Raw genomic sequence first — 23738 nt, forward strand, 5'->3', positions numbered from 1 at the left:
GCAGGCAACAACTGCTCCCACAAAGTCCACCCCACTTAACAGGGACATGCAGGAAATCTCACAAGTGTTCTAGAAGGCCTGCAAATTCCAAAGTTGTGTAAGGTATTCTCCCAGCCCATCTTTTCAAAACACCCCTGCAAAGGAAGGAAGTCATACGTCTGCATTTGTGATGCTGTAGATTTTCTGCTCTGCTCTCATGGCCCAAAGCCTCCAAATATGTGTGGAAACTGAGGATGGGGGCGTTGTCTCATTGGTCCAACCCTGTCTAGAATGAACAAGGCTCTAAGTTACATCCCTAGCACCACCAGAAAAAGTTTAAAATGGTTGCTTAAACCCTGAAATACATTTAAAAAAAAAAAAGGAAATTGGCAAGAGGTCTAGAAGAGCCATGTGGAACGCCATCTTTTGTTGACTCCCTCTGAGATCTGAAACAACTTGAATATACAAAGACATGAGTTGGTTTCCATGAGCTCACTAGGAAGAGTCTGAGTCTAGAGATGAGAGTATAAACTTTTTCCCAACTTGTGTGGCACGGAATGAGAAATGCACACCCTTCACAGCCATGGTGGCGAGGACATGAAAGCTGAGTCTGAAGGGATAAGATTGTGCAAAGCAGAAACGCGAGGGAGTGGGGGAAAGGATGGGTGTTGATAGAAAGAATCGGGGAAGGGAGGCAAGGCTCTATTGAAAACAGATCGTTCTCCACTTAAAAGACAGAATATATTGACACTCTGCCTGGCGATCCAAAAAAAGAAGAGGAAATCCTTACCACAGCTTCCTACTGAAGCTGACTAAATGGGAATCTGCTCTCGGTTCCCTAAGGCTGGCTGAAGAGAGCGCTCAGCTTTGGAAGGGGCTCTGTTTATATATGTGTCAGCATTCAGTTGGAGGTGAAAAGGTTAGCACTTGACCCAGGAAGTAGCCCTGTTTGTTTCAAAAATAGATCTTTTTCACAAATTTCTTCACTAGTTTTTTTTCCATTTTGAACTTTGATTATAATAAAGAAGCTGTTGCTATGGTAGAAGGATCGGTGCATTAACTAGACATTAGTTGGATGAAAATACGCTTCTAGGGAAAGCTATATGACAATGAAAGGCTCGCTTCTTTGAGAATAAACACCACCCTTCTGTCCTTCCCCATATGTCCTTCCCCTTACTTTGTAGTAAACCATGAACTGTAGCCCAGCCAAATACACAGATGCTTAAGCATACCCGAAACTTGAATATTTTTATTACAGACATCTTAAGACCCGTAAACTCTGCTCTGGATCGCATCTCTCCAGGATCTCAGAGCTGTTCGTGATTGTACAGGAAATGGGGGCTATCATAGGCTCACAAAAGGTAACTGATAGAACTCAGTGTGGTACTTCAGGAACATCAAAACATTGTGCGACATGCAGAAGACTATTCACGAATCACACAAAATATACATTCATTGTGCCATCCATCAGGTTAGCAGTCAGCTGAAATCACACTGGATCCAGCCAAGATAACTGTGGCAAGAAGTGGGGATTGAAAGAATACCTTTAGGTTACAAATAACCCAGCACACTTTTTAAATGGAGGGTGGTCAGAGAAGCAAGAAGAAATCGGTAGTTTGAGAAGACTTGGCACAGCAAAGGTTCTGAACTTTGGGCTTCTCGGACCTTCTTGACTCTGAAAGAACAAATTGAGACTACCTTCTGAGGCATCTGGTTCTGTTTGAAAGAGAGAGACTTTTTTTTTCCTTTTTCCATCCACAATCACACATAAACTACCAGTTTTGAGAGTTTGCCCACCCTGTTTGATATAGTGACGTACATGTTTCTAGAAAATCTGTATAAAGATAAATCTCTCAAGAGAAAGCATTTAGAACCAGCAAACTCACACACAATGAGTTAATAAGGGGCGAATTAATTGTGTAAACACACTCAGTGCACCTCTTCTGCGTGAGCCTTCAGATACTCTCTTCTCTGCCTGCCCTACTTAACAGAGAAGAGCAATCTACAGATAAAAGGTGAGATGACTGCCTCCTGCAAACGTCTGCTGGCAAAAGGAACTGTCCACCAAAGGACATCTGAAAGGAACCACAGGTTGTGTGAAAAATCTCACAGCAGTGAGGAAGGAATGTTGGGACCCACCGGAAACTGATATGGGCACCCGATGGGAATTAAGGAGTTAACATCCAACCAAGTCTCCAGAATTATCTGAAACTACATTATCTTGGCCAGGAGCTCCCTGGATAGGACCAGAAAGGAAGAGAGAGACTGGAAAGAAAGTAAGATAAGCTAAGAATGTGCTTTGGGTAAGAAATCCCAGCCCAGAGAGAAGCCTGGATTGCGGAGGTGGGCAGAAGCGGCCTCAATGGGAGGTAGTGAGGGTGTCTGAGGTAGATGATGCTGGAGAAGGGACGCAGGGCGAGGAGCTGGATTTCTCAGAAGATTCTTCAGCTTTCTCGTCGCTGCCAGGAGGAGTGGCCGGTGAGATGGGCAGGAGCCCCTCCTTCTCACGCTTCTTCTGCTTCATGCGGCGATTCTGGAACCAGATCTTCACCTGGGTCTCATTGAGCTGTAGGGAGGCGGCTATCTCCACCCTGCGCGCTCGGGTCAGGTACTTGTTAAAGTGGAACTCCTTCTCCAGCTCCGTGAGCTGCTTGGTGGTGAAGTTGGTGCGCACTGCATTGGGCTGACCCACATAGCCATACTCTCCAACTTTCCCTAGGGAAACAGAGAAAGAGAAGAAAAGGTAAAAATTCTTAAGCCCTTGTCCGATTGCCCTATGGGGCAATATTCCGTTAACTGCTCAGCACAAACCCGGGTGGGAAGCGCCAGTGACGGATGATGTCTATGTAAAGTGTTAACCTGATGCCAACCATTAGCGTGGTCAGGCTCGTGATTAATGGAACCTGTAGATATTAACAGGTTCAATGTTAATATCCACCACCGACACTTCCCACCCCAACCAACACACATACACATTTCCTATCTCTAGACCACTTAAACCTCAGCCCCCCCCTAAAAGCCAGACCCAGAAACTCCTTTGCCCCAACACACCTGAGCACCCTATACCACACACTACAACTCCAGCCAACATTAGGCAGAGAAGCAAGAACCCAGCTTTTAAAAACATTAACTTTCCTAAGAAACTAAGCGCAGCTGGCCCCTTTTAAAACCAAGCATTTGTTCGCTAGCCGGCAGAACTCACCTGTTTTGGGAGGGTTCCTTTTAACTTTCATCCAGTCAAAGGTCTGCGCTGGAGAAGGCGTCTCTGAAGCAGGGGAGCGACAGGCTTCTTGGTGGCTGGCGTGGAGAGGGGATAAGGAGTTATTATACGAGGCCAGGGCCAGGTTCTGGTGCTCTTGTCCATAAGAGTGGTGAATGTATTGAGGCGAGCCCACCGTGCCCCCAGCATAACCCTGGTGGTGGTGGTGATGCTGGACCATGGGAGATGAGAGATTTCCAGAGTAAACAGCGGGAGCGCACGGGGGGTACCCACCACTTACGTCTGCTTCCTGATTTAATCCATAGGGGCCATAAGGCGCACTGAAGTTCTGCGCGCCATAGCTTGGACCACAACTCGAGTGGGAGTAGGAAACTCCCAGGTTCCCAGAAGTCTGGTAAGTAGCCGGCTGGGGGTGGTGGTGATGGTGGTGGTGGTGGTGGTGGTGGTGGGGCGAGCTGATCTGCACCCCCCTGCCCACTAGGAAGCGGTCGTCGCCGCCGCAGCTGTTGGCACTGACCGCGCAGGATTGGAAAGTTGTAATCCCATGGTCAGAGGGGTAGGTTCGCGCAGAGCAGGTCCCGGAGTCGCCACTACCAAGGATGGGGTATTCCAGGAAGGAGCTCATTCTTGCATTGTCCATCTGTCACTGAGTGACTGGGTCCTGCGAAGCCCTGGGTGACCGTGCCAACTTTCTCACTTCCTCCATGGGACCAGAGAAGAAAAATGATATGAATGTACAGTGCGCAAGAGGCGGGGCGGGAAGGCGGAGGGCTTAAGGGGAAGGACACGTGACTTTGTCAGCCAATGACTGAGCTGCCTGCGAAAGTTTACCGGCTGCGGCGGTGATGGATCACCGTTTCAGTGGCATTTAAATCCCCGGCGCTCCTCAGTCTAGGTGACGCGCGGTCGCCCCCCCAGGCAGCCCGGGCCGCGGCGGCCGCTGCCAGAGCTGACTTGGAGCACGGGGCCAAAGGGAGTAGAGATTGCCCTCTGCGCGTACCCGACTTTGCTCGCCTCCGCCTCCAGGATGTGGGGGATGGGAAGCGACCCTCCACGACCCTCTCCCCACCCAGCCCAGAAAGCTGAACTGGCAAGAGGTGAGAGGGGGTGAGGTCTCCCGGCTCCCTTGAGGCGGGCATCGGTAAACAAGAGCTCTCCGCATGGTCGCAAGGACCCTGGCAGAGCCGGGAGCAAGCGGGGTGGGAAGGGTAGGAATCCAGCAGACGTCAGGGCAGTCAGCCGGGTACGGCCGCCACCACCCAGCCCCAGCAGAGACTTGAGCCTGGAACCGCGGCGCCTAGAGCAAGGCTGCGTCACTGGCTCGCCAGCCACGGAATGTAGGGGGACGTGTGCAGAGGATTGTCTGGGAGGAACCAGGGTGGGCGTGCAGGGGACCAGAGAAAGAAAAGAAACTACTGTCCTCATCCTGAGGGTCTCAGAGCCCTCTTCCTTGACTCCGAAGGGCCAATAGCGTGGCAACGGGAGCTTCTGTAATTCGACCCCAGAGGGGGGGGGGGGGAGCCTTTGGAACCTAGGTCTCTGGGAAAGACCGGGCGCCTGCTCTCTTCTCTGCCCTCCCACTCCCTCGATTTCTTCCCCTTTCTCCTCCCCAGTCAGCTTTGCTCCTGGTAACCCTGCAGGATCCGGAGCAACACTGCTGCTGGAGTTTGAGGGTAGAAGGCAAAGGAAAAAGATGACGCTAGCAGACATGGCCGGCACGAGGGCCTAGCCTGAGTTGCAGGCCATCTGTCCGCTCTTAGAGACCCAGGAGCTTGCGCGCTCCAGCGTAGGCCTCAGAGGGCTGGATCCCAGCTCCCACAAAATCTGCTGACCTCCCCTGACACATTTCTCTCTTTCGGGGGGGGGGCATGTTAGGAGTGGGGGAGCCTCGTCTTCCCACTGCCTCCTATTGCGTGGCTGGCTGAAGGGGGGGGGGGAGATGGTGAGGACTGGCAGGTGGGAGGGGCAGTGGACAGATGGCTGAGTGGATGGGACACTTTCCAACGGACTGTGTAGTTGCTTGTGTGAACCTTCAGGTCACTCCCCGGAGAGGCACGTGCAAATGCGAGCATCATCCCAGGACAGGGGTCCTGTTTTCCATCAACCTCATTCTACAGTGATGCTGATGGTGTCCGTAATTGCTGTTTACTATTAGGTTTAATATCAGCCCTGGGCTTGGGGAGAGGAAAGGCCAAACAGAGACAGAGATGAGAATGAACACATTCTTAAGTAGGAGAAAGTCAGTGGTCACCTAAGAAGTCTTGCACACAATTCTGCATGGATTTTATTCTGACCATGCTTCTAGCCTTGCATGAAATTAACAGTGCAATTTATCTGTGAGTTTGGGGGTTCCCTTCTCTAAAGTAAAAGAAAGTTTTGCGCAGAGGAGGCACTTTTTAAATGTGAGGTCACACTTCAGACTTCTGTGCTTTGTTCTTCACCCATAGAAGTCGCCTTCCTCACCCACCCACCCCCAAACCTGGCCGTCCTCAGGGAAACCTTAGTAGACCTTTGTCCTCAGTCTCCCTCAGTAGCAACCAAACATTTCCCCCAACCACTTATTTGGGGAGTGGTATTTCTTCGTGACCTTTGACTCACCCCAAAGCATGGTTAAGGGGGAGCAAAGACTGAAAATTTTCCCCTGCCCTTAGCTTCAGCTCCTGAGGACTCAAACCAGAGGAAAGCAAGGCAGACCTCCCGGAGGAGGTTCTCTTGGGTGGGCAGTCCTCCCGCTGTGAGGAAAGAAGGGACTCCTATGTGTCAGGAACAGGAAGTGAGGCTCAGCGCTCTGAGTGCCTATGAGCTGCTCTCCCAGCAGAAGGCCTACCATTCCTTCTCTCCCCTCCTCGGTTCCTAGCCCACTGTGGGCCTCCTCACTCCGGTTTTGCATTAATCTCCTAGCTCCGGGAGGCTGGCCTCCTTGTGCTAGTTCTGGCTCCCTGCAACCCTCTCCCTCCACCTTGGTTCTCCTGGGTATTTTCCTCGAGATCACAAACCCGCGCTGGAACCCGGCCCACAGACACCGGGGGCTTCCACAGACCTTGCCCTTTTAATAGCGGGCTCGGCCTCTGGCAGCTGTGGGCCCATCTTTCCCAGGGAGGCTCTCCAAGACAACTTCCCCCAGCCTGGATTGGGTAGGCTTCTGCAGCCCCACCCGGAAGGATTCGGAAAGGCCACAGAGCAGGGTAAGAGACCTTTGGTCTTTTGAGCAAGGAAGCCAGCGACCCACGCAGGAATCGAGCTAAAGTCTCTTTAAATAGCCCCTAGGAGAGTGGGTGAAAGGCGAGCTTGGGCCATGAGAGAAATAATCCTCTGCAAGCCGCTTGCTTGGCTCCAAGTCCCTCTTTCAGGACTCTTCCACTGGAAAGAGAATGAGCAAGGAGGAGACAGACCTAGGCCCGGAGCTGTTCTTGGCATCCGCGGCTCAGCCAAGCTGTTGTTTTAAAAGAGCAATAAAAATGAATTATGACTGAACGCCTTCTAACTTAATGCTTTCGGACGGGGATCCCCGGCAAATACGTAAGAGGATTTTTATTTGTGCATGTGTTCCTGCAATTGATCTCTTTGATGACATTCTCATTCATAGAAAGCGTTTGATTTATGAGCTTAGGACGAATCTCATCCAGGAGCTGCACAGCCCTGCCACAGCCGGGACGCCCTGCTCTACTCTGTCGGAGCCTGGGGCTTGAACCTTCACAGTTCCCACACACCAAGACGGCTGAGGAACTGGGGGAGTAGAGGGTGGAGGGAAGGGTAGGCAGCGACACCCCCCCCAAGAATGATGGAGGCTTCATTGTAACTCCCAAGCCTTTGCAGTTAAGAGCTGGGTTCTTAAACATCAATCAGCTTGCCCCACGCACATGTTGCTGCAGTTTCTCACGGTAAGTCATCAGAACAGAGCCCAGAAAAGAAAGAATAAATAAAAGAGCTAGTCCCAGGACAGGCTCCAAAACCATAAAGAAACCCTGTCTCAAAAAACCAAAAAAAAAGTAGGGGCAGACAAAATAAGAGGGGGAAAAAACAGAACACCCCAATAACACACCCTAGATCACATTTTATTGATATTTCATTTAAAGTGCTCCTTCTCTGTCTAAGAAACTGGGTTAATTAATATTCTAAGGTGCAGAAACTCTCTGTTTTAAAACATCAATTTGCTAACTTGACTTCAAACTTTTAATGATTTATTATTAGCAAAGTTAACAGATCTAATAATTAAATATCGGTGTGTGTGTGTGTGTGTGTGTGTGTGTGTGTGTGTTGTGGGGGCAAGAACCCTGGGATGACTGGAAAGAAGCCTGCTGGCATGCATTTTCCAGCTAGTAACCTCTGTTTTGTTTTATTTTGTTTTCCTCTATCTTTTAGGTCTGTTTTGCCTGAACCCATCAACAACTGGGAGATTAATCAACCACATTGAAAATGGGGAGAGGAAAGGGAGGAGTTGGAATGTAGATGTTTGAAACAAATGTGTATAAATAAATGAATTTTTGATAACTTGGTTATTGACCTAGAGCCTGGTAGCTTGTTCAAGGAACTCCTCTTTACTCATCCTAGATCTGGGAGTTTCGGGAGGCACTTTCTTTCTCCACTTTCAAAAGCTTGGGCTGGGGCCAACTCAGGCAGCCCAGTCCTGTTTCTATTAGTAATTTCTCTATGGCTTGAGTCTCAACACTGAAAACCAAATCCATTCCCTGGGGAGGGGGGGGGGAAGCCAAAAAAAAAAAAAAAAAAAAAAACCACTTGCCAGAAGCCCTGGCCACTTTCTGGCTTTCTTCTTTGTTGCTGTCTATTGCAGACTTTGAACATGCCACCCTAATAAAAAATATATTAAAATTGAAAAAGGTAAACTGACCAGACTTTTATTTACTATATTAGACTAAAAGAAGCAAAACGGAATCAGTGTAAGCCTAGAGGGGAAGAAAAAATAAGAAAGCTACTTATAGCAAAGGAGAATTTATTCTACCAAAAATACGCATGACAATGCATCCGAATGTGATACAAAAATAAAAAGAAAGTGACAGGACAATTTATGGTCACTTTCTTGCAGGCCTCATGTTTTGTTCTCAGGAAAATCACATAGAAGCTTGTTGGGTTCGGTGTAAAACAACTAAAACTCCAACATAATTTGTAAGAGATGGCTTTAAAACCGAGTCAGGGGAGAACATTAAACAGAAAATCCTCAACATTTAAGAAAGTAGTGGATGGGGAGGTCAAGAAGAAAATAGAACAAAAATAAACTCCCGGAATGAAAGAAGGCAAAACCACCTGGTCAAAGGGGTTTTGTGTTAGGACGCTTTGTTTTGCTTTAATGTTCTTAGTAATTCAGATGCTGTAGGTCGATTGTGGTGAGTGTGTCTGTAAAAAAGTCAAAGCTGTCAGCTGAAATATCTACGGGACTGTCCAGGGAGCCTGGCAAGCTGGGCGACAGTGCATCTGAAAGCTGCAGGCAGGAATCTGTAGAGAAAACATTAAAGTCCTGCAAAGAGGGGACCTCGAGGGCCTCGGGACTGTCATTGTTCAGGCCAGCTCCACAGTTCTGGCCCATTGTTGACAAGCAGTTAGGAACAGTGGGTGACTGGTGCTGAAAATGTTTCAAATTTTTCTCATTGCTGGTTAAAGGCGAAACTGGGAAAGTTTGGGAGTCGCCATTGTGTCCATTGGGAGCCTGCTGTTGAGAGAGCGCGTTTTGCTGAAAAGTGTAACCTTCCCTCTCCAGAAGGGCCCCGGAGACGCTCAGGGCTTGCTCAAAGAGTGACTTCTCTTCCTCGTCCTCCTCCACTTTCTCTGAGTCCTCCAGGCTTTTAAATTTCCCTTCGCTATTTTGGTTCTCCTTGCACTGAGTCTGCCTCTTGTGCTTCATCCTCCGGTTCTGAAACCACACTTTCACTTGTCTCTCAGTCAAATCCAGCAGCGCGGCGATTTCCACCCTCCGGGGTCTGCAAAGGTACTTGTTGAAATGAAATTCCTTTTCCAGCTCCAAAAGCTGAGTGTTGGTGTAGGCAGTTCTCAGGCGCCTGGATCCCCCGCCGCTGCCATCAGCAGCGATTTCCAGGGATTCTGCGGAAAAGGAAACCAACAAGAGACACACGTACAGTTGAAGGTGGAGGGGTCTGAGCAGGGTTATTCCACTGGAGAATAAATACAGCAAGAAAGAGCAACTGCAACAAGATGGCCGCCCCTGGATGTGGTGCAGCTATTGTGCTGCCTTTCCTGGGAGCCCAGACCGGAGAAGCCCAATCTCCTCCACCTCCAGCAAATCCTGACTGTGGCTCCCCCCAACCTCTTCATCCGGGAGCAAACTTTATATTAGCTACAACACAATTTATAATTAATGCATCAGCTGCTTAGCTGAGCAAGAGCGGTCTATCACTCTTCATTACTGTCAAAAAGCCAAACTCTAGGACAACTAGACAAGAGGAGGTCAGTTCCAACTCAAATAAATCATCCTACATTACACAAGTTAGAGAAAGTCCCCCCCCTCAAAATATATATGTCTTATTGTGGAGCTCAGAATCTATTTTCTTCTCCATCAAAACCACTCCTGAGCCCACAGGGGCAAGGTATCCGCCACCAGGCACCTCTCTCTCTCCCTCTTCCCTAGAAGCCCATGGTCCCCTCCCCCATAACCGCTCTCAGGGAAGCCCGCTGGGGGACGAGGGTCCCCGGGACGTTGGGCCAACTCTCGGGACTGACCTTTGTGGCCGAGGCAGGCAGGGCCCGTGGAGGCGGCAGTGGCGGGCGGCAGCGCGGTTTTCTTGGCCGCCTTCTTCTCCTTCATCCAGGGGTACTCTGGCGGCTGTAGGGCGCCGGCGGGCACCGGACTGCCGCGACTGCCCGCGGGGCTCGATTTGGGGCGGCCGCCAGCGCCGTGGCGAGGGTGACTGCCCGGGTTCAGGCTGGGAATGGTCTGCTCAAAAGGAGGAGGAATCAGTGTCGAGTGTGAAAGCGTCGAGGTCTTGATTGATGAACTTTGAAATGTATCAGCGACAGGGGGAAAAGATGTCAGGCACTCAGCGAGCGACGGCTGGCTATTGATAAAACCAATCTCTCGCTCAAATTCGTAATTCATGGCCTTCTCCTTGGAGCCCCCTCGGAGAAAAAGTTCCCTCTTTTGGAGGGGCTTTGGGGGGGCAAGGCCCAAGAAAAAGGCGAGCGCAGACGGAAAAAAAAATCTATCATAGAAGATCGCTGCTGGGGTGTTTTTTTTCTAATTCACTGATTACAGCCGTATGGGGACCGCGCTACTATTAAACTATTGAATTCATGGAGACAAGGTTGAAATTGGACCGAATTGGCTGTCACATGATTGCTTCTGCCCAATGACAATTTGGGCTTTAATCAAAAGAAGCCACTGTCTGTTTGATTGATCCAAAAAAGTCAGAAAGGAACGCCTCATTGGGGGCCATCGAGGCTTTATTTACACCTTTTTCAGGGCAAAAATACATATATGTGGGTGTGGATGGGAATGCCCCGGAGTGCGTGGGGGCGAGAGTGTCTGTTCGCCTCCTGATCTGCAAGATCTAGTGTGCTCCCTGGAGTGTGTGTGAGTGTGTGCGTGTGAGCCCTGCTGCCGGTCCCGCCAGCGCCTGCCCTCTGCCTCCCCCGCACACTCCGTGCATTGTTTGGGACTGTCGGGAAGACGCCTCGCACCTCACAAATCATTTAAGCACCTCAGCCTGACGCCTGCAGTCATTAACAAAGTAATCCATTAATCTTCAAAGTTTTGACACCCGAGGGCCTTGCATCCCAGCCACATAAGTTCTGCTAAGGCAAGAGAAAAGAGCAGAGGGAGAGAGAGGGAGAGAGAGAGGGGGAGAGAGGGAGAGAGGGAGACAGAGAGAGAGAGAGAGAGAGAGAGAGAGAGAGAGAGAGAGAGAGAGAGAGAAGAGGAGGAGAGTGAAGATGAGAAGATATTGGGGGTTCCCCTTTTCTTTTCCTCCTCCTCTACTTTCCCTAAAATCAGTTCCTGGATTTCAGAACCGATTCATATATTCATTCATTCATTCTCTCTCTCTCTCTCTCTCTCTCTCTCTCTCCTGTCTTTTTCTCTCCCTCTTTCTTCCCTCCCTCTCCTATCCTTTCCTTTCCTCTCTACTTTTTCCTCTCTCCTTCACCCATTCCACTCTACCCTGTCTGCCTCTCCTCCCTCGCAGCCCTCGCCTCCTCTCAATGTCCAGCCTGGGATATGCGCCCCCGGCCCATTGTTAGCAGGCTTTTCCACGGCAGCTTTGCATCTGGCTCCTGCGGGCAGCGGAAAAAGAGAGGCGGCTCTCGAAGCTTGCCGATCTTCCTACACCATCAACTTCTCAGGAGTGGCTGGAGAAAGATAGATGCATGTGCCAAGAGAGACAGCAGCCCCAGGTCCTTGTGTCCAAATCCCCGTAGCCTGGGCGGCGGCCAGCCAAAGAAATGCCGCCCCGAGCAGGCTCGTGCGGCTCCTGGCACTCTGGGTTTCATACCCTTAGGGCTCGGGCGCGGTGAGTATTTCGGATTTCCAGGAAGATGCTGGAACTTATCAGCAGAGAGGGCGAGGACTCTTGTTCCTCGCTCCCTTTTCCCTCTTACTCTTCTTCGAGTACTTGTCGCTCTGGTTGGGGACTGGTTGGTTCAGAAGCAGCGAGCGTTTCTTGGCAGCCTGAATTGCCTCCCACACCTTCCTGCTCTTGGACACCAGGGAGATTTGCACCCTGGTCCTCTTGTGGGCAACAGCACTGCGGAGGAGAGGGCGACTCAAGGAGGAGTTACATCGCTTCAACTTCTCCTTCATTCTCTTTCCTCCAGTTCTGAGACAGGACTTCAGACTAAGTGCTGGACAGTGCTGAGGATTCAAAAGATAACACCTTTAGGAACCAAGCAAGAACTTAAAAGAAAGAGAGAGAGAAAAAAAGAACTAAAAAGAAAAAAAATCACCAAAACTAGGAGAGAGAGAGAGAGAGAGAGAGAGAGAGAGAGAGAGAGAGAGAGATCTGATGAAGGTATCTTCTCTCCCACAAACCCTAAGGATGGTGAGGCGATTCGGGTTTTTTTTTTTTTCCTTCTTTTTTTCTTCCTTTGAAATGGACCAAGTGATCAGAGTGCCCCAGGCCGGCAGGCATCAGTGGCAGGAAAATAAATCATTCTGATGGCCAAGGAGAGAGAGGTTGGTGGGGGAGAAAATTCTATGCAGAAAATGAGAAAGGCCGACCAAGGAACAAGGGCAGAACTCCATTTCTGAGGCCAGCATCTAAGGGGTTTGGGTTGGAAATGAGCTATAAAGTGGTCTCCAACCTTGACCAACTCAGAGCATTGCCTTGCAGATAGAGATGCTAGTTTGGAAAATGTAAGGTTTTGCAGTTTTCTTGCTTTTATTCCAAACAAAGGTCTGAAGGAAGTCTGGGTGCGATCAATCTTGCTCACCCAAAGCCTTGACAGCTTCTGGCCCTTAAGAACACATTTCAGCTTCAAGCTTTTTCCAAGCCCAAATGTGGCCGAGCAAAGAGGAGAGCAGGAAGCGCAAGTAAACAAGGGGATTTTGTCTTTTTAAAGATTGGTTTGGGGTAGGAGAGAGGATTCTAAGGTGCTTTGCAGATTGGGGGGGGGGGCTTTGGACATTTGCTTTTACCAGAAATTGTGGAGGGACAGGGAAGGAAAGTTAGATAGCCTGGCTGCCCATACCATTGGGCTTTGTCAGGCTGCGTGGGTGAGAGCATTTGGCTTCTCTCAGCTGCTGATTCAAAAGCCATCTGGAAGAACACCCTTTTCCGAGACAGTCCAACATTCAGATCTTCCCCCAATCCGTTACTTTAACTCTGGAGATATTTTAATAAAGATTTCTTTTTAATATCCAGGAAGCTGAGGGCTAGATGTATTTTTTTTCTTTGAAAGCCAAAATAAATGCCTTGGCTGGCAAGATATGGGAAACAGTATTAGAATTTCCTTGTACAATCTCTGCCCTGAGGAATGAAGGAAGACCCCCAATCCATTCTTGCCTTAAAGGGAAGATTTTAGGAGTTGGGTTCAAGTGCTGACATCTCAAAGATTTTCAGGTGGAGACCCCATATGCGCCTCTTCCCCTTGATGCTGGCCCTTATTTTCCCAGGTAATTTTCTGCATGTTTCTGACCGATTTACATAAAAAGACTACTGTATCCGCCCGGCATCAACAGCCAAAAAGCCCTCACCAAGACTGGTTTTTCAGCCTCTGCATTTCTGATGTCTGCACGTTATTTTGGTAATGAGGTTGGGGTGAGGGGACCAAGTCCACTTCCCAACAGGCCAAAATCTTTGAAAAGAAAACGTGAATCAAGCGGGGAGGATGGACATGGGAGAAGCTCCTGCGGTGTGAGACTCACAGCTTTCTGTAGCGGCCAGGTTTTGTATCCTCCGAGATTTTTCTTTTTCCTAAAACGTGAAAAGAGTCCCTAGAAGCTGCTCTCTGAGGCTCCGCAGAAATGACCCCAGAGTGTCTTCTAAGGATTTTCTTGGGGTGCTGGGGTAGTGGGTGGGTGGAGGCCACGATGTTAGACATTTAAGGTTGCAAACAAAATGGCGACATTTCCCACTTCTGCCTCTGAAAGATACAATCCAAGGAGGATGGGGGCTCAGTTCCTCCCAATTCTCAGGCGCAGACCTTTCACCTCCAGTTTTGATAATGGGGTGCAGCTCTGAGGCTTTCATTTTCTGAATTTGGTTTTTGAATTGCTAATTCTTTACCTTGAAGATGGAAATATTTTCCTTTTCCTGTGTCTGCCTTTGACTCTGCCGGCCAGTCAGCCTGCATCCTATCTTAAATCCAAACGTGGAAATGTTATATTAAGCTTGTGTAGTAGCAAATGAAAGAAGCACTTGTACAATTGCATTTTTATTAGAAAGATACCAATCTCCTTTCTCTCTCCTCCTCCCCCTGGGGCCATAAAAAGAGAGGAAATAAATCCACAGAATGGCAAAGGCTGAATTCCGGGAGGAAGTTGATGCTGAGATTCACGGAAGGGATTCCTTCCAGTCCAAGGAAGGCCTAGAGAGACTCTGGAGCTCAGTTCTTTTGCTGGAGACCCGAGAGAGCACGGGTCTCTTTGGAGCTGAATTTAGGAGACAATTTTTTCTCTCTCTTCCTTCTCCAGGAGCGATAATGAACCACAAAGCATCCTCGATGGAGACCTGGAATGCGATCGCTTATGGGAAGAGCTTAAGACCTGTGTGGTTCCCCAGGATGAGGCTTTGGCGGCTGGGCTTTCGGTGCGGGGGTGTGGAGAAGAGCTCCTGGTTCTCGGGGCGCGTCGCCCCGCACCTGTGCGCCCCCCGCCGCGCCTCTGGCCGGCTTCCTTTGTTTCTTCCACGCCGCCCAGCACTTCGCAGTCAGGCGCCCTTCGCCTGCTTGGGCGGCAGCTGGGAACCAGACAACCAGCGGACCCGGAGCACTGCATTTCCCGAGCTGAGACAGCCTCCAGAAACCGCGGCCTCTTTCTCCGGAACTCGCCGAGCTTCCAGGCGACACACGCTGGGCCAGGCCGCACGCTGGAGTCGCGGTGCTGCGGCAGCTGCTCTACTCTGCCTGTATTCGACACCGAGCCCCGTCTTCAGCCAAAGAATCCCCTTTGACACGGATCTTAATCAGAATAAAAACTTTATTTTTTTTTATTTTTGTTTTGTTTCTCAGAATGTGAGCAGCAAGGAATGTAAAACTCTCAAAACAAATCTAGCATTTTTAGCGTTCAGTTCTGCCGGATGTCTCAAACCTAAACCACTGTTTTCAAACGCTGGGTCTTCTCTGTTCTTATTGCATCGCTACGGTCTTTATAAAGGAATTTTATTTCCCTTTCAAATAAATTTTATATGTATGCCAATACACCATTGAACAAAAGGCTCAAGAAACCTTCTGAACAATCAGGGTACAGAATTTCTTTAATATAAATACGAACGGATGGGGATAAATAATATTTAAAACTTAGACTATTCAATGCTTGCAAAAAATATAAATAAATCTGACTGTTCACAAGCATACACACACGGAAAGACGTACACCTAGTCATCTTTGCACAGGGAGTCCCTGTTTCAAAGCGCCTTTGATTTCTTTTTCTCGCTCATTACAAGAAGTGCAATTTTAAAAACTAAAACTTAAAAAAAATAAACGTAATTGCTTCCTCTCGGGAGCCATAACGTACAAACAAATTCACATTGAAAACTCAACTAGCAAGTTTGTTCATATACCCTGTTTCTTATCAAAGAGTAGAGGAGGTTAGGGGTGTAGAGCCAGAGCTGGGGCTGGGTGGTGGGGGTGTAAATGTCACTACTGATACAGCCTTTCCAGCAACCAAGATTGCTACGTCACATAAACCATAAAAACGCATTACCAAAGAAAACAAAATGAGGGAAAAGGGAGAGGCAGGAAGAACATAAAACAAAATTTTAAAAAGGAAAAAGAACCAAAGAAGGTGGGGAGGGCAACTCTCCTGGCACGCAGCCCGAGCCCATCATCACAGGTGGGTGAGTTTGGGCGCTTCCTGAATTCTTCCCTGAGAAGGATGGTGGGCAGTAAGGTCCGTATAGGTGGGGTGCGGCTCCCCAGGCCCCGGCCCATGGTGGTGACCGCTGCCCAGCGGCCCAGTGCCCCCGTAGTCCATGGCAGCCGAGGTGGTGTGGGGGAGGTGGGTTAGGCCAAAGAGTGCTGGCCCGGAGTTGCTCATGGGCTCCACATAGCTGCCCCCCACGAAGACGGGGCTTCCCTGTAAGTGTGGGGTCCCATAGCTGCCGTTACCCTGCAGGCTGTGAGCATGCGGGTCATAGTCAGGGGTGCCCCCTGCGCCTGACCCCGCCGCTGCGTAGCGCTTCTGTGGGGGAGGAGGGGGAGCGCAGTTGGGCAAGGGAGCGGGGTAGGAGGCAGGAGGCAACCCATAGGCGCCTTGGGGGGGCTTGGAGAAGGGAGGGGGTGACTGGGGCTCATAAGGGACACTGTTGACCAGCGAATGCATAGAGTTCAGATAACCTCCTGCACCGGGAGGCACGGGACTGCGACTTGGGGACTGGCCCCCAGACGAGGTCAGCATGCCCTTGCCCTTCTGGTCCTTCTTGTACTTCATTCGGCGGTTCTGGAACCAGATCTTGATCTGGCGCTCGGTGAGGTTCAGGAGGTTGGCCATTTCCACTCGGCGGGGCCGGCAAAGGTAGCGGTTGAAGTGGAACTCCTTCTCCAGCTCAACCAGCTGCGCGCTCGTGTAGGCCGTGCGCGCGCGCTTGGACGAAGCTTGCCCAGGCGGGCTCTTGTCACCAGCGCAGCTCTCCCCTGCGGGGACACAGAAAGGAAGAGTGGTGTCAGGGGCTGCTGGCAACCCCGCCCAGCTCCCCAGCCCTAACCTAGCCCCTCTTTTCTTCACCCCACTAAAGCTCCTGTCCTCCACCAGAGAGAAGCAGGACCCTTGGTGAGCAGAAACAGCCCAGTTAGCCTGCCCTTCCTTCCGCTAAGGAGCCTAAGGAGCGAGCGAATCCTGGGCTTCAAGGGGAGGACAGAGCGGCAGAGCCTCCTGCTTGCCTTTCTGGCCTGCACTTCCTCTCTAACCTTTTACTTGTTTGGCTGATTTACTGGCCTATGCGACTATAAGCTTCCTGTGGGCAGGTGTCTCTCTTCAGTCGCTGAAATGTGAGAGACCTAGTGTATGCATGAAGGCCTTTCATCCTCCCCGAGTGACTGAGTGATCAGCCAATAGCTTCAGCTAACCAGTTCTAGAAGGTCAAACTGGAAGGCCTTCTCTGACCTAAGGAGAGCAGAGCTCACTGAAGCTCTCTAGTCCTGGGAGAGAGGCCCTTGAGGAATACTGGTTATTAGGGCTCTCGATGTCATGAAGCAGGCTGCTCAATTTGGCCCTTGGTGCCTCCTGTCTTACTTGACTCCCCAAATACCGGCTCTGGATGTTCCAGACACCCAGGCTCAGGAGAGAGCAATGGAAACTGGAGAGGGAGGGGCCAAGGTAACCAAAGGACCGGGAAGCCCAGGGCCTTGAGGCTGAGGCTCCTCTATAGGAGTCCAGTTCCCAAAGCCTCATGTGGTTCCCATTAGGAAGATAAGCTGAATCCCCTCCCCCAGGAGATGCCCGGCTGCCTCCTTCATTGTACTGAGACTGAGCAAGGCCTGCCCAGAGCTAAGGCAGCCACTCCATGTGCTGCAGCAAACACTGGCTTTGATTATAGACAAAGCATTGATTCTGACTTGGGTGATGATTAGGCCTGCTTTTATTCTGCCCCATCTCTGTATGGGAGGATGCCACTGTTTGCTTAGAAAAGAGGAGCTTTTGCCTAGAGAGACAGAGGCCCTCCGGATGGTTCTCCCTAGAGGTCTCAACTCCCAACAGTGGAACAAGGAGAGATTCCAACTTCGACAGGCTCACACTGTCCTAGAGAAGTCCAGATGGACTTGGATTAGGTTTATGTCTGGGGGATCCTTACCACAGAAACCTTATCAGCCCCCTAAGGAGCAAAGATTCTGGAAACACTTTTCTCCTTGCGTGTGTGTGTGGGGGGGGGGGCAGAGTGCGGGAGATACATTTCCATGGCTCCTAGACTGTGCTGGTAATGGCTGGAGGTGGCTTAAGGCTCAGTGCTTGGCCACAGGCCCCACCTCCAGAAGGCACCCATTTACCTGAGCTGGAGCCGCTCGTTTTCTGCTTAGTGTTCTGTCTCGACTCCTTCATCCAGGGAAAGATTTGTTTGCCCACTGTGGGAGAGTTGAGCAGGGGGCTCTTGGCTGTGCTGGTGGGGGTAGGGTTGCTGTTGGCACTTTGAGGGGGGGATACAGAAGAGGGAGGCGGGGGAGCTGCAGGAGTGGGGGCAGGGGGCTGTGGTGGGGGCTGGGGAGGCTGTGGGGCTGGGGGTGCTGCCTGGGGAGGAGGTGGAGGCAAAGGAGGATCACCCAAGCCTGGGGGCTGGCTAGGAGGGCCACTCAAGGTGCGCAGACACGCTTCACTCAGCTCGTGAACTTTGGGGTGACCCCCAGCACTGGCGGGGGACTGGAGGGAGCAGGCGGGTCGGTGGTACTCAACGCCATCGGTGCCCAAAGCCGCAGGCGGCGCGTATGGCTGCTGACTGGCATTGTAAGCGAACCCATTGGCTGCTTGGTAGGGGTAGCCACCGTAGATCGCCGAGCTGTCGTAGAAGGTCGCTTTTTGCATCGCGATGTTTCACGATCGTGGTCGCACACTCTGACAGGGGCTTGACACCCGTAAGGGAGCACATTGGCACGCCCCCGCGGTCACGTGACACTCCGCCGCCAATGGCCGCCCCACGCAGACCTGAAGGGAGGGGGGAGAAGTGCAGCGCGGTGAGGGCTCCGCGCAAATCCATCTTACTCTCAATAGCTAAGTGACATGAAAGCCATAAAAGAAAAAGTGGTCAGCAATATTTAGCAGCACGACGTGGCCCCGGGCGCAGGGAGCCGCGCTATAAAAAGCTGCTGGAATTTACTGGCAGCTACAAATATTTGCTTAACTTGGGTCTGGAGTTGGGGGATTTTCCTCGGAGAAAGGAGCAGAACCAGTAAGGGCTGGAAGCTGTGTCTCTGGAGTCGAAGTCCAAAATGAGGAAGGCTTTGGAGGCTAGGTTGGGGTCTTTCTTTTCCAGAAGAAAACGTGGCGTCCCTTTGTAGAGGCTGAGCCTCTCTCGAGACTTTGGGGGAACTCTCAAGAGGGCAAGGGGCCGCCATTTTTTTCTCCAATCCCCACTTTAGGATTTATATTAGTCCCCAAACCCTAACAGAGGCAGACTTTCTTCCTAGCCAGTCTTTTCCTGGAGCTCTCAAAAGAGGTTTGGAGAGAGAGAGAGAGAGAGAGAGAGAGAGAGAGAGAGAGAGAGAGAGAGAGAGAGAGAGAGAGAGAGAGAGAGGCAGCGACTCTATCAGACCATGATGAACTTCAGAAGCTGAGCCTATCGGGTTAACCTGCTCTAGTTCAGTGAAGAGGACCAACCTCCTCCAAATGAACCCTATGAGGTCAAGAAGTGGGTCGGTGAGAGAGAAAACTTTGGATAGAACCCTTCTCTCTCTCTCTCTCTCTCTCTCTCTCTCTCTCTCTCTCTCTCTCTCTCTCTCTCTCCCCCCCCCAGGGGTGCTGGGAATGACAAACACCACTACCCCACCCATACGTCACAAACTCCACTCAAACCCTGTAACTGTCTATACCCTTTCTCCTACCCAGTTTTTCAGGCACTTTGAAGCAAGTCACCCCAGACTCTGTTTTGAAGTTACAGGAGGTTCCCAGACTCTCCTGCCTTGGACTTTCTGAGGTGCTGTTATTCTGGGCAACTATCAAATTCTACCTGTTAAAACATGATGGATTAGAGAAAAAAACAACCCACCAGGAACCTGAAAAACCAGCGTTCATCTCCATGACCACGGCTTGAACTCTCCTTCCAACTTACCGATAATAGGTTCTGTCTTAGAAACTGCTATGCAATTTGATGTATGGGGGTCATTTGGCTCCGGAGGAGGCATGGAAGCACAAACCATAAACTCCTGCCAGACTTCCCTGATCTTTGTATACTATTGTTGATCATATTTGTTATTTGGTTTATTTTCCTCCTCCAGAAATACTAAGTAAAGAGAAACGTAAAAAGCAACTAAAAATCTCATTTAGGAAGTGGTTTGTTAGAAGTGAAATCTGCATTCTCTTGGTTTTCAACTTTTACAGGGTAAACTTCTAATTCTCAGCAAGTAAAGTTCCCTGTGAGCCTTACATGTGCACACACTCATACAAACACACACACACACACACACACACACACACACACACTCAGAATGCTAGTCCCTCTGACCAGAAAGAAAATTACCAGCCAATCCACACAGATAATGGTTTACATTTCAAACCCCTACTGTGACTATTCGATCCCAGAGTTATTTAACTTTTCTAGAAACAGCAAATATTAACCAGAAAAATAATATAGCAAGTATCCACCAATGGGTGGTTATAATCTTGTTTTTAATAATAAACTCCCTTAGATTTCATCATTAAACCAACAATTTGATCAACATCTGGAAAACAGGCACAATTAATTTTCCAGAACCTCAATAAAGAAGCACAGCAGCACTTATCCAGAGTTATTGTGCGTGGCCATGAACCCTGGAGTATTGTTTCCCTTTTGGAAATGTCTAGGAAGCTACAGATAACACTATGGAAAGTAAATAAAGGGCAAAATAAAATTTAAAAGTGAATTACAATTTAATGTCTACTTTGCTCGTTCTTACACTGAAAACAGTTCCTATTATATTTGGCAGTGTTAATGCCTGTCATTATAAATTTTTGAGATACCAAGCTTGATTAAGGTAAAACGTCAGGTTAAGAAAATTACTCTAGACATTGGAACAGCAAGATATTAGATGAAACAAAATTGATTTTGAACGTGAAGTATTTCTAGTGACTTTCTAAGCCATTAGCACAGGCTACACCAGGCTGACGTTTGCTTTAGCCTTTTCATCAGACTGTACATTGCCTTCTAAAATAACAACAACAAGAAGAATCTTTAAAATCAAAGAGCATAAGGCAGCGTCCACAAACTTAAAACATGAATTCAACTTAGAGATCCCATTGTTTGAGGTCCGCAATCACCTTAGAGCCCACACAACCCGCCCCCTCCAGCCCCCAAAGTTTTCAACCTAGTAAAGAAGTTGGAGGTTTGCCAGCCAGGAAACTTTGCTTTGTCCCCCCCCAAGCAAGGGCTGAGGGTGGAGGGAGATTCCTCCACAAGGATCTGGTCCTGGACAATAACCTCCAGGTGCAAGAGCTGAAGCGAGTTAAGGAGGCTGAACTGAGTACAGGAAGCAAATCCGTTGTCTCCACACAAGGTATGTCCAAATTCCACCTCCTCCAGACTCCGCTCCTCTCCTTCCCTTAGCTGCCCTCACCCGAGTTCGAAAGGGGACGTCGAGATAGAAGCTAGTGTTCCAGCCCACTCCTCCCTCTCTCACCAACCCAGAAAAGTTGAGTCTGGGCTAGGAAAGAGGGGAGAGTGGGGGCGGGGATGGGAGCGCGGCCTGAACTGAAGTGTGAGGGTATCAGTCACTGCCGGCGAGGAAGCTCCGGCTTGTGAACTCTTCTTGAACCGAGATTTAAGTCTGCAGCCATAAATCACCGAGACGTACACTCTACCATTCAGCACTGAGAGAGGCCGGCGGTGGCCCCGCTTACCTTAACTTCTGACGGCCGCCGCGGGCTCGGGCTTGGGCTGCGGCCCCGGGTCCCCTCGGCGCGGGATGGCCAACGACCCTCAGCATCCGCCGAGCCGGCGGGCGGGCGGGCTGGCTGGAGACCCCCGAGGCAGGGGCTCCGCGGAGAGCGGGGAGACTGGCTGCTTGGGCGGCTGGCCCCAGGCGGACTGGGGCTACTGGACCCCCCTCCCCTCCCCTCCCCCACGCCCGCCCCCGCCCTGCCCGCGGCCGCGGCCCCAGATAAGCGCTGGCACGGCTGGGCTCCGCGGGGCTAGTGGCACCGACTTGGGTATGTTTCTTATGAATACTGCGCCGAGCAGGGGTCGGTCGGGGGGTGCGGTAAGGGGTGCCGGGGCGGGCGGGAGGGGAGAGCCGAGCGGCTAGGGAAGCGCCGGCGTGGGGGATGGGGCTAAGGCGAGGGGAGGAACAGGAGCAGAGCGAGCTCGGCGGCAGCGGGAGGAGGGCGGCCTCCCCCACCCCACGCCCTCCCTCTCCTTCCTAGGCGTCACTAAAGTCCAGGAAAATTATGCTAATGAGGACAAACGGCTCTCACAAAGGGGCTCTCTTGCGGGGCTCTATTTCTTAAGAATCTGTCTGAGAAACCACGCAATTCCCTGCCCTGGACATTTTTATTGGGGGTGGGGGAGAAAGAGAAATGAGTTGCCCTTACTTTGGGTAGTTTACTTCACCTGCCTCTCCCAATATAGACACCCCAAATCCAGTCCCTGTGGTGCAGGGATAGGTCCTATTTCCAGACACATCCTCAAATGCAACTCAACTGCCTTCGGTTATATTTCTAGGCCATAAGGAGGGAAGTGTCCTGGGGAGATAGACAACTGTCCCCACAGCGAAAGGAACCTCTCTGGGCTCAGGCATACACAAAGATACCCAGAAACTTGAGTCTCCACCTCTTGCGTGCCCATTTCATTGTACTGCACGCAAGGAGGTCGCCTACAAAGAAGACAGATAAGGCTCTGACACCAACACAAATGGGCATCCATGATATTTCACCCCCTCATTAGCTGAGTGGCCTTCCTTTTGCTGGCTTGAGCAAAGAAAGGCCTGCTCAATTTCCTTGGTTATATGCCACAACTTTAAAGAGGAAGGGATCATTCCCAGTACCTTCCTCAGCTTCCCAGCTTCAGAAGTAAACTCCCCCAGGTTAGGAGTGTGGGAAAAGAGAGAGGGGGGGAGAGAGAGAGAGAGAGAGAGAGAGGAGAGAGGAGAGAGGAGAGAAGAGAGAAGAGAGAGGAGAGAGGAGAGAAGAGAGAGCTTTCATGCAATTCGGAGGCGTCAACAAGGGTCCTTTCTCAAAGGAAGGTGTTAAAAATATAAGTAGTATGTTTAAATTGTCAGGGAGCCAAAGTGTCACCTTAGAGCAAAAACAAAGCCAGGGGAAAGGGGAGAAATCAAAAAGCACTCCGGGCCAGGGTGGCCTCATGCATACCAATGGTTTTTGTCATTTATGGCTGGGTAAGATTTATGACTCGGCTCCCCAAAGCTGTAAACAGAGCACAAAACAGCAAACACTTGGTCCTTATGGCATATTGCAGCGGCGCAACTTGAAAGGGAAGAGCCCGGACGGGACGTGTAGGAGGTGAGACCCGGCCACAAAAATTCGCTCCGCGGCATTTTCTCTTCAAACCCTCAGGGTCGGATGTGGCATTTGAAGAAAGAAGGCGTGGGTCAATAATCAACCCGCACTTTCTCCTCCAAATTGCTGACGCGACTCTCACCGCCTTCTCAGCTATGCCAGCTGCAGGGAAGGCCGTGAGAACCAGACCTGGGAGAGGACCATCTAGTCCAAAGGGGCTGAGAGTGTTGGAGCAAGGGGCTGGGCCGTCTGCAACGCGTACGCGTACCTTTCCTGCTCGACCAGACCAAGTCCAGTCACCCAAGCGCTGGGACCAGGCCTGACCTGAGGAGTTGCGGGAACCACGGGAGAGTTTGGGTGAGAGCTCAACTCAGACCAGGGCCTCTACTGACCCACGACTTCTGGGCAGTGGGCCCCGGCGGGCAAAATAGATCTCTGATTTCAAGACACGGGTCTGTATCCCGGCCTTATGCCACACATCTGAAATCCAAAAGACTGGTTTTTGGAACAAGCTTAGGAGAGATGATTAAAATTAATGATTTATAATAGCAGGGTTTTGTTGGTTTGTTATTGTGTTGCGATTGAAAACACGCTATTGGATTTCCACCTCTTGAAATTGCTCACTGCCACGGGTAAGCTTTCTAGGCAAATCCCACCGTTCACCCGGCTTCTCCAAACCCGCCAAGTTTTTCTTTGCGTGGCACCTCTGAGCTTCCCTAAATCCCATGGTTTCCAGAGGTACTAGAAGAAAGCATTTTCTCAGGCACAGAGTGCTTGGAGCAATGA

At 50.4% G+C, this 23738-nt stretch overlaps 3 protein-coding genes and 1 long non-coding RNA gene across 5 annotated transcripts; 1 reads left to right on the forward strand and 3 right to left on the reverse strand.

Annotated features, from left to right (window-relative positions):
* Positions 1–1217: 1217 nt before the first annotated feature.
* On the reverse strand, positions 1218–3842 carry Hoxa1 (homeobox A1). Of its 2 annotated transcripts, XM_050155445.1 has the most exons (3): positions 3480–3842; positions 3182–3276; positions 2559–2694 (listed from the first exon to the last, which is right to left on the reverse strand). In XM_050155445.1, exons 1-2 carry the CDS (start codon positions 3837–3839, stop codon positions 3217–3219), a joined length of 420 nt encoding a protein of 139 aa, XP_050011402.1. In that variant the 5' UTR covers positions 3840–3842; the 3' UTR covers positions 2559–2694; positions 3182–3216. The 2 variants fall into 2 exon arrangements, with proteins under 2 accessions (XP_050011401.1, XP_050011402.1); XM_050155444.1 differs by having other exon boundaries at positions 1218–2694; positions 3182–3842.
* A 323-nt stretch (positions 3843–4165) lies between these two features.
* Positions 4166–7696, forward strand: LOC126509515 (uncharacterized). Its single transcript, XR_007594177.1, has 2 exons — positions 4166–4296; positions 6296–7696. It is a non-coding gene; the product is annotated as an uncharacterized lncRNA (long non-coding RNA).
* A 306-nt stretch (positions 7697–8002) lies between these two features.
* Hoxa2 (homeobox A2) lies at positions 8003–11029 on the reverse strand. The gene is made up of 2 exons (XM_050155443.1): positions 9890–11029; positions 8003–9253 (listed from the first exon to the last, which is right to left on the reverse strand). Exons 1-2 carry the CDS (start codon positions 10263–10265, stop codon positions 8511–8513), a joined length of 1119 nt encoding a protein of 372 aa, XP_050011400.1. The 5' UTR covers positions 10266–11029; the 3' UTR covers positions 8003–8510.
* A 3316-nt stretch (positions 11030–14345) lies between these two features.
* Hoxa3 (homeobox A3) lies at positions 14346–18345 on the reverse strand. Its single transcript, XM_050155442.1, has 2 exons — positions 17804–18345; positions 14346–16453 (listed from the first exon to the last, which is right to left on the reverse strand). The coding sequence occupies exons 1-2, from the start codon at positions 18330–18332 to the stop codon at positions 15648–15650; spliced, it is 1335 nt and encodes a 444-aa protein (XP_050011399.1). The 5' UTR covers positions 18333–18345; the 3' UTR covers positions 14346–15647.
* Positions 18346–23738: the final 5393 nt, after the last annotated feature.

This window comes from Alexandromys fortis, unplaced genomic scaffold, assembly GCF_014885135.2.
Source record: "Alexandromys fortis isolate MF-2015 unplaced genomic scaffold, M_Fortis_MF-2015_v1.1 scaffold_93, whole genome shotgun sequence".
In the NCBI taxonomy this organism is placed as follows: Eukaryota; Metazoa; Chordata; class Mammalia; order Rodentia; family Cricetidae; genus Alexandromys; species Alexandromys fortis.